The sequence below is a fragment of the Phasianus colchicus genome, chromosome 3 (assembly GCF_987193195.1).
Source record: "Phasianus colchicus chromosome 3, bPhaCol1.hap1.1, whole genome shotgun sequence".
NCBI lineage: Eukaryota > Metazoa > Chordata > Aves > Galliformes > Phasianidae > Phasianus > Phasianus colchicus.
Genome location: NC_143438.1, coordinates 94636588 through 94646724, shown reverse-complemented (window position 1 = coordinate 94646724; position 10137 = coordinate 94636588). Strand labels below are relative to the sequence as shown.

The following is a 10137-nucleotide window of genomic DNA, read 5'->3' as shown; positions in this document are numbered from 1 at the left end:
CCGCATGGTGCTGCATGGCACCACACGGTGCTGCGTGGAGCTGCATGGTGCTATGTGGTGCTGCATGCTGCTTCATGGCGCTGCCTGGTTCTGCATGGCGCTGCATGGCGCTGCATGGCACCACGTGGTGCTGCATGGTTCTGCATGGTGCTGCATGGCGCTGCCTGGTTCTGCATGGCACTGCACGGCACCGCACGGAGCTGCATGGAGCTGCGTGGTGCCGCCTGGCACCGCACGGCCCTGCGTGCCATGTGGGCGCGGTGCAGCCGTGGGCGGAAGGAATTGCGGCGCCGTGGGGCAGCGCCGGCACCCAATGGGGCGGAGCTTGGCTGCATGGGACGGCTCTGCCCCATAGAGCTGCCCCACAGCCCTGCCCCCCATAGAGCTGCCCCACAGAGCCACCCCATAGCGCTGTCCTACAGCGCTGCCCCATAGCTCTGCCCCATAGCGCTGCCCCACAGAGCTGCCCCATAGCACTGCCCCATAGCGCTGCCCCACAGCTCTGCCCCATAGCACTGCCCCACAGAGCTGCCCCATAGCACTGCCCCATAGCGCTGCCCCATAGCGCTGCCCCATAGCTCTGCCACACAGTGCAACCCAGGGACCGCGCCCTATGGGGGAATCTGCCCCATAGCAGGGGGTCTGCCCCATAGTACTGCAGCTGCCCTATAGTGCTGCCTGCCCCATAGCACTGGCTCTGCCCCATAGCACTGCCCTGTAGTGCCATGTGCCCCATAGCACTGGCTCTGCCCCATAGCACTGCCCTATAGTGCTGCCTGCCCCATAGCAGTGGCTCTGTCCCATAGCACTGGGTGCGACCCATAAGCGCTGCATCTGTCCTACAGCATTGGGTCCGCCCCATAGAATTGGGTCTGCCCCATAGCGCTGGGTCTGCCCCATAGAATTGGCTCTGCGCCACAGCACTGGCTCTGCCCCATAGAATCACCTGGGGATGCCGCTCTGTGGGGCGCTCTGCCCCATAGCTGCCCCATAACTTATCCACGAGATCCCACCCCCCTACGGGCTCTGCCCCACAACCATCCTTATGTGGGGCTCTGCCCCATAACTGCACCACAAGACCCCCCCATGCTATGGGTCTGCCCCATAACCTCTGCAATGTGGGGCTCTGCCCCATAACTTCACCATAGAAGCCCAATTCCATGCTATGGGTCTGCCCCATAACTTCACTATGGGAGCCCACCATGCTACAGGTCTGCCCCATAACCTCCACAATGTGGGGCTCTGCCCCATAACTTCACCATTGGAACCCACCATGCTATGGGTCTGCCCCATAACTGCACCATGAGGACCCACCGTCCTATGGGTCCGCCCCATAACATCTGCAATGTGGGGCTCTGCCCCATAACTGCACCATTGGAACCTACCACGCTATGGGTCTGCCCCATAACCTCAGCAATGTGGGGCTCTGCCCCATAGCTGCACCACAGGACCCCACCACGCTATGGGCTGCCCCATAACCTCCACAATGTGGGGCTCTGCCCCATAACTTCACCATTGGAACCTACCGCACTATGGGTCCGCCCCATAACCTCAGCAATGTGGGGCTCTGCCCCATAACTGCCCCTATGTGGGGCTCAGCCCCATAACGGCCCCTATGTGGGGCTCGGCCCCATAGCATAACGGAGACCCACGGCCACACAGCAGGGCCGTGCCCCACATCCGTGCACCGCCCCACACGGACTCTGCCCCATAACCCAACCCAGGGACAACACCCCACATCCCACCCCACAGCCGCCAATCTATGGGGCTCAGCCCCACATCCCGACCCACAGCCGTCACACTATGGGGCTCAGCCCCACATCCCGACCCACAGCCGTCACGCTATGGGGCTCAGCCCCACAACTGAACCAAAGAACAGCGCCGCTGACCGCCCCACGTGGCCTCTGCCCCACATCGTGGCCTCCCTGCCCCACATCGCAGGCCTCCGCCCCACATGGCAGCGCTCTGCCCCACATCGTGGCCTCCCTGCCCCACATTACGGCGCTCTGCCCCACATCGCAGCCCTCTGCCCCACACTCCACCCCCCCCACACATCACCCTACACATCACAGCCCCACACATCACCCCCCCACCCCAAACACCGCCCCACACGTTACCCCCCCCACCCCACACATTACCCCACACTGCCCCCCATATCACCCCCCCACCCCACACAGCCCCCCACTGACCCCCCGCCCCACACATCACACAACCCCACACATCCTCCCCATTGCTTCCCCCACCCCACATCACCCCCCCACACCCCACACATTCCCCCCCCACCGCCCCACACATTACCCCCCCACCCCCTCCCACCCCACACATCCTGCCCCCATTGCTCCCCCCACCCATCACCCCCCCCCACCCCACACATTGCCCATCCTACCCCACACATCCTGCCCCCATTGCTGCCCCCACCCCACACATTACCCCCCCACCCCCCACCGCCCCACACATCACCCCCCCACCCCCTCTCACCCCACACATTGCCCCATCCTACCCCACACATCCTGCCCCCATTGCCGCCCCCCACCCCACACATCACCCCCCCCACCCTCCACCCCACACATTGCCCATCCTACCCCACACATCCTGCCCCCATTGCCGCCCCCCACCCCACATATCACCCCCCCCACCCCCCATCCCCCCCCGCACCTTTCCGTCCCTCGGCGGCTCTCAGCACCGCGCCCCACACGTTCTCCTCGGATCCGCTCAGCCCCATAGCGAGGGCTGCCCCCCCCTCGCGGGACATCGAGCTGCTATGGGGCGCCGCTATGGGGCTGCTATAGGGCTGCTATGGGGTTGCTATGGGGTGCTGCTATGGGGCTGCTATGGGGCTACTATGGGGCGCCGCTATGGGGCTGCTATAGGGCTGCTATGGGGCGCTGCTATGGGGCTGCTAGGGGGTGCTGCTATGGGGCTGCTATGGGGCTACTATGGGGCGCCGCTATGGGGCTGCTATAGGGCTGCTATGGGGCGCTGCTATGGGGCTGCTATGGGGTGCCGCTGTGGGGTGCCGCTATGGGGTTGCTATGGTGCTGCTACGGGGCTCTGCGCCGCTATGGGGCGCCGCTATGGGGCTGCTATGGGGCTGCTATGGGGCTGCTATGGGGAGCTGCGCCGCTACGGTGCTGCTATAGGGCTGCTATGGGGAGCTGCGCCGCTATGGGGCGCCGCTATGGGGCCGCTATGGGGCTGCTATGGGGCGCTGCTATGGGGCGCTGGTGCGGTGTGGGGCCGAGGCGGAGCGGCTCCTCCCGGCCGAGGTGCGCGGGGCGGAGCCCCCCCCACCCACAGGAATTCCCCTTAACCCCTTCGGGGCCGCCCCACAGCTCCGCCCCATAGCGGCGGTTATGGGGGGGGGGGGACACACCCGGCCCCACACTTATGGGGCACGGCACCCATAGAACCCACGCTTAGGGGGCTCAGCACCCATAAGACTCACAATTATGCGGCTCAGCACCCATAGGACCTACACTTATGGGGCTCAGGACCCATAGGGTCCAACTTAGGGGGCTCAGCACCCATAGGATCCACACTTACGGGGCACAGCACCCACAGCACCCACACCTGGGGACTCAGCACGCCCAGGACCCACACTTATGGCACCCAGCACCCATAAGATCCACCCTTATGAGGCACAGCACCCGCAGAACCCACACTTATGGCACCCAGCACCCACAGGACTCACACTTATGGGGCACAGCACCCACAGGACCCACACTTATGGGGCCCAGCACCCACAGGACCCACACTTACGGTGCTCATCACCCACAGGACTCACACTTATGTGGCACAGCACCCACAGGACTCACACTTATGTGGCACAGCACCCACAGGACCCACACTTATGGGGCACAGCACCCACAGAACTCACACTTATGGGGCACAGCACCCACAGGACTCACACTTATGTGGCACAGCACCCGCAGGACCCACACTTATAGGGCACAGCACCCACAGAACCCACACTTACGGGGCTCATCACCCACAGGACCCACACTTATGGGGCCCAGCACCCACAGGACCCACACTTATGGGGCTCAGCACCCGCAGCGCCACCGGGGGGGCACCGCCCTATAAGTGGAGGGGGGCCACGGCCCTATGGGAGCTACGAGGGGCTCCGACCCCCCCCGCCCCATAGCGACCGACCCCCCCCAGCCCTCCGCCCATAGCGACCCAACCCCCCTCCCCCCCCCCAACAACGCGACCCCAAAGGACCCCCAGCTGCCTCCCCTCCCCCCACCGCGTGGCACGGCGGCGCTTCCGCGGCACGGGGGGCGTGGCCTAAAAAGAGTGGGCGTGGCCTAAAGGTGTGGGCGTGGTCTCAAAACGAGTGGGCGTGGCCTCAGTCTTGGCACTTTCTTTCCCCGAGGGGCGTGGTCTCGAGATGTGGGCGTGGCCTTAACGGCGACGCGGCTCCACAGGGGGCGTGGCCTCCGGGAGGTGGGCGTGGCCTAAGAGGGCGGTGCGCTCTGCCCCATAACCTCCGCAGTGTGGGGCTCTGCCCCATAACTTCAGCATGGCTGCACGCTGTGCTACGGGCTCTGCCCCATAACCTCCACAACGCGGGGCTCTGCCCCATAACCTCGAGATTCCATCGTGCTATGGGTCTGCCCCATAACCACCTTTATATGAAGGCTGCCCCATAACTGCCCCTATGTGGGGCTCAGCCCCATAACTGCCCCTACGTGGGGCTCAGCCCCATAACTGCTCCTATGTGGGGCTCAGCCCCATAACAAACCTATGTGGGACTCTGCCCCCCAACTGCCCCTATGTGGGGCTCAGCCCCATAACTGCCCCTATGTGGGGCTCAGCCCCATAGCACAGCAGAGACCCATGGCGGCTCACAGGGCCGTGCCCCACATCCTGCCTGCTGTGCCCCGCCCCACACGGACTTTGCCCCATAACCCAACCCGGGCTCACAGCCCAGACGGCTCAGCCCCACATCCTGACCCACAGCCGTCACGCTATGGGGCTCAGCCCCACAACTCAACCAAAGAACATTGCTGCTGACCGCCCCACGTGGCCTCTGCCCCACATCGTGGCCTCCCTGCCCCACATCGCAGGCCTCTGCCCCACATCCCCGTTCTCTGCCCCACATCGTGGCCCTCTGCCCCACATGGCAGCGCTCTGCCCCACATCATGGCCTCCCTGCCCCACATCACAGCCCTCTGCCCCACATAGTGACCCTGTGCCCCATATCGCAACCCTCTGCCCCACATCGCCGTGCTCTGCCCCACACGGCAGCGCTCTGCCCCCCATTACCGCCCACCCCACACTAGGGGGCGTGGCCTCGGCGAGGTGGGCGTGGCCTCAAGAGCCTCAAGGCACCAAAGTGGGCGTGGCCTCAATGGGGGCGTGGCCGCGGAGAAGCGGGCGTGGCCTTAACGAGCGAGCGGGCGCCGAGCGGCCACAGGTGGGGGCGTGGCCACACGGAGGTGGGCGTGGCTTCAACCGCGGCGCCGCTCCCGAGGGGGCGTGGCCTCGACGAAGTGGGCGGGGCCCAAACGCGTCCCGGCTCCGCCTCCACCCCCCGTTGCTCCCCCCAGCTCCCCGTTCCCCGACCCCGCGCGGCCCCGCACCGCCCCCAGCGCCGCCCCTCCTCGCCCCGCATCCCCGCACCCACCCGCACAGCAGAGCCGCCCGCTCAGATCCCTCCGCCGCCGCTCCAGGAGCTCCATCCGCACCGCGCCGCTCCCGCACCGCCCGCGCCGCTCCGCCTCCCCCCGGGCCACGCCCACTCCCACCCCAGGCCACGCCCACCGCCCATTAGGCCACGCCCACCGCCGCGGGAAACGCTCGCCGCCGGTTTCCGCCCATATAGGCCACGCCCACCGCTCCCAGGACACGCCCACAGCCCGTTAGACCACGCCCACGGCCAATAGGAAACGCTCGCCGGCCTCGTTAGGCCACGCCCACCTCCACCTGGCCACGCCCATCGCCACCTTAAGCCACGCCCACCGCCCTTAGGGCCCGACCCACGGCGGCCGCCCCACAACCAACGGCGCTGCCCCATAACCCACACTGCTGCCCCATAGCGGCTGCCCCACAACCAACGGCGCTGCCCCATAACCCACACTGCTGCCCCATAGCGGCTGCCCCACAACCAACGGCGCTGCCCCATAACCCACACTGCTGCCCCATAGCGGCTGCCCCACAACCAACGGCACTGCCCCACAACCAACAGTGCTGCCCCATAGCGGCTGCCCCACAGCCACTGTATTCAATGGCTCTGCCCCATAGCGGCCACCCCACAACCAACAGTGCTGCCCCATAGCTCTGCCCTAGAGCTCTGCCCCACAGCTCTGCCCCACAGCTCTGTCCCACAGCTCTGCCCTACAGCTCTGCCCCACAGCTCTGCCCTACAGCTCTGCCCCATAGCTTTGCCCCACAGTTCAGCTCCACAGCTGTGTCCCACAGCTCTGCCCTACAGTTCTGCCCCATAGCTCTACCCTACAGCTCTGCCCCATAGATGACGCTCAGCCCCACACATCCCCACCGCAGTCCCCTGCCCCACTGCTGCCCCATAACACTGCCCCAAAATACTGCCCCACAGCTCTGCCCCACAGCGCTGCTTCACGGCGCTGCCCCATAGCACAGCCCCATAGCACAGCCCCACAGCGCTGCCCCATAGCGCTGCCCCACAGCACAGCCCCACAGCCCAGCCCCACAGCACAGCCCCACAGCACAGCCCCATAGCGCTGCCCCACAGCACAGCCCCACAGCCCAGCCCCACAGCACAGCCCCATAGCACAGCCCCACAGCGCTGCCCCACAGCGCTGCCCCACACCCCCATCTGCTCAGCAGAGATAAGGGGTGGGGCCCTGTGGGGCTGCTGGCATCTGTGGGGAAGGCAGCGTCGATGTGGGGCAGGGACGCCATGGGGCAGCCTCACTGCATCACTGCAGAGCTGCACCCCACAGCACAGCTGTGCCCCACAGCACAGTGCTCTGCCCCATAGCACAGCCGTGCCCCATAGCAGAGCTGTGCCCCATAGCACAACATGGGCTCAGTGCTCCATAGCACAGAGCTGTGCCCATAGCAAACCATGGGCACAGTGCCCCATAGCAGAGCCGTGCCCCATAGCTCAGCTGTGCCCCATAGCACAGCCGCGTCCCATAAAAGAGCCGTGCCCCATAGCTCAGCTGTGCCCCATAGCTCAGCTGTGCCCCATAGCAGAGCCGTGCCCCATAACAGCTGTGCCCCACAGCACAGAGCCGTGCCCCATAGCACAACATGGGCTCAATGCCCCATAGCACAGCCGTGCCCCATAGCACAGAGCCGTGCCCCATAGCACAGCCGTGCCCCATAACACACCATGGGCTCAATGCCCCATAGCACACAGCTGTGCCCCATAGCACAACATGGGCTCAACCCCCATAACAGAGCCGTGCCCCATAGAACAGCCATGCCCCATAGCACACCATGGGCTCAATGCCCCATAGCACAGAGCTGTGCCCCATAGCACAGCCGTGCCCCATAGCACAGCCGTGCCCCATAACACACCATGGGCTCAATGCCCCATAGCACATAGCCATGCCCCATAGCACAGCTGTGCCCCATAGCAGAGCCGTGCCCCATAGCACAACATGGGCTCAATGCCCCATAGCAGAGCCGTGTCCCATAACACACCGTGGGCTCAACGCCCCATAGCACAGAGCTGTGCCCCATAGCAGAGCCGTGCCCCATAGCACAACATGGGCTCAATGCCCCATAGCACAGCCGTGCCCTATAGCACAGAGCCGTGCCCCATAGCACAGCCGTGCCCCATAACACACCATGGGCTCAATGCCCCATAGCACAGAGCTGTGCCCCATAGCAGAGCCGTGCCCTATAGTACAGAGCCGTGCCCCATAGCACAGCCGTGCCCCATAGCACAGAGCCGTGCCCCATAGCACACAGCCGTGCCCCATAGCAGAGCCGTGCCCCATAACACCCCATGGGCTCAATGCCCCATAGCACAGCCGTGCCCCATAGCACAGAGCCGTGCCCCATAGCACAGCCGTGTCCCATAACACACCGTGGGCTCAACGCCCCATAGCACAGAGCCGTGCCCCATAGCAGAGCCGTGCCCCATAGCACAGCTGTGCCCCATAGCACAGAGCCGTGCCCCATAGCACAGCCGTGCCCCATAACACCCCATGGGCTCAATGCCCCATAGCACAGAGCCGTGCCCCATAGCACAGAGCCGTGCCCCATAGCACAGCTGTGCCCCATAGCACAGCTGTGCCCCATAGCACAGAGCCGTGCCCCATAGCACAGCCGTGCCCCATAGCAGAGCCGTGCCCCACAGCCGCGCACGTGCTCGGTGCCCCACATCAGAGCCTTGGCGCGGTTCCCCATAGCGGAGGGCCGTTCCCCCCCCCCCCCCACTCCGGATTCCCCACGGCTGAGTTTCCCCCCGGCGGCGCTTCGTTCGGGCCGTGACTCATCGCCCCCCCCCCCCCCATCCCCGCCCCACAAACCGCGGCGCCGTGGAAAGAATGAGTGCGGATTTGGGGGGGGATGGAGGGGGGGGTGGAGGGGGGGGGGCCGTGGCAACGGCGGGGAAACAAACAGGGATGGGAGGGGGGGAAATGAGTCACTGCCCGCCACACCGAAATGGGAACGAAATGGGGCTGAAATGGGGCCAAAATGGGACCAAAATGGCACCAAAACCAGGCTGAAATGGGACCGAAATGGGGCAGAAATGGGGCCAAAATGGGGCTGGAATGGGACCAAAATGGGGCCGGAATTGGGCTGGAATGGGACTGAATTGGGGCCGGAATGGGGCTGAAATGGGGTCGAAATGGGGCCGAAATGGGAACGAAATGGGGCTGAAATGGGGCTGAAATGGGGCCGGAATGGGGCAGAAATGGGGATGAAATGGGACCAAAATGGGACCAAAATGGGGCTGAAATGGGGTCGAAATGGGGCTGAAATGGGGCTGAAATGGGGTCGAAATGGGGCTGAAATGGGGCTGAAATGGGACCAAAATGGGGCCAAAATGGGGCCGAAATGGGACCGAAATGGGGCTGAAATGGGGCTGATAATGGGGCTGAAATGGGGTCGAAATGGGGCAGAAATGGGACCGAAATGGGGCTGAAATGGGGCCGAAATGGGGCTGAAATGGGGCCAAAATGGGGCTGGAATGGGACCAAAATGGGGCTGAAATGGGACTGAAATGGGGTCGAAATGGGGCTGAAATGGGGCTGCAATGGGGCCGAAATGGGGCTGAAATGGGGTCGAAATGGGGCCGGAATGGGGCTGAAATGGGGCTGAAATGGGGTCAAAATGGGGCTGAAATGGAGCTGAAATGGGGCAGAAATGGGGCAGAAACGGGACCAAAATGGGGCTGGAATGGGACTGAAAATGGGGCCGGAATTGGGCTGGAGTGGGACTGAATTGGGGCCGGAATGAGGCTGAAATGGGGCTGAAATGGGACCAAAATGGGGCTGAAATGGGGTCAAAATGGGGCTGAAATGGGGCCGGAATGGGGCAGAAATGGGGCTGAAATGGGGATGAAATGGGACCAAAATGGGACCAAAATGGGGCTGAAATGGGGTCGAAATGGGGCTGAAATGGGGCTGAAATGGGACCAAAATGGGGCCAAAATGGGGCAGAAATGGGACCGAAATGGGACCGAAATGGGGCTGAAATGTGGGTTGAAATGGGACTGAAATGGGGCCAGAATGGGACTGGAATGGGACCGAAATGGGACCGAAATGGGGCTAAAATGGCACCAAAATGGCACCAAAACTGCACTAAAGTGGCACTGAAACAGTGACTGAAAAGAACCAAAACGGCACCGAATGGCACCAAAATGGCACCAAAACTGTGCCAGAACGGCACCAAAACGGCTCCCAAGTAACTCCAAAATGGCACTGAAATGACACCAAAGCTGTGCCAAAATAGCACTAAAATGGCACCGAAACACTGCCAGGAAAGCACCAACGTGGCACCAAAACCACAACAAAATCTGTGGCACCAAAATGGCACCAAAATGGCACTGAAAGCTGGGCCACAACAGAACCAAAAGGGCACCAGAACAGCACTGAAATGGCAGCAAAATAACACCAAAATGGCACCAAAACTGCGCCAGAACAGAACCAAAAGGCACCAAAAGCACAACAAAATCAATGGCGCCAAAGCAGC

General features: G+C 63.6%; 1 protein-coding gene across 18 annotated transcripts in view; it reads right to left on the bottom strand.

Moving 5' to 3' along the window:
- PLEC (plectin) overlaps positions 1–10137 on the bottom strand; it is a 160680-nt gene that overhangs the window by 88951 nt on the left and 61592 nt on the right. For 2 of the 18 annotated variants that reach the window (XM_090138194.1, XM_090138196.1), the window contains exon 1: positions 5630–5947. The exons of 14 other annotated variants lie outside the window; for them this stretch is intronic. In XM_090138194.1, the coding sequence (XP_089994320.1) occupies positions 5630–5684 (55 nt within the window). In that variant the 5' untranslated portion in view covers positions 5685–5947. Of the gene's footprint in view, positions 1–2655; positions 2784–5629; positions 5948–10137 lie in introns of those variants that run through there. 2 more of the 18 variants (XM_090138188.1, XM_090138191.1) reach the window with 1 other exon arrangement.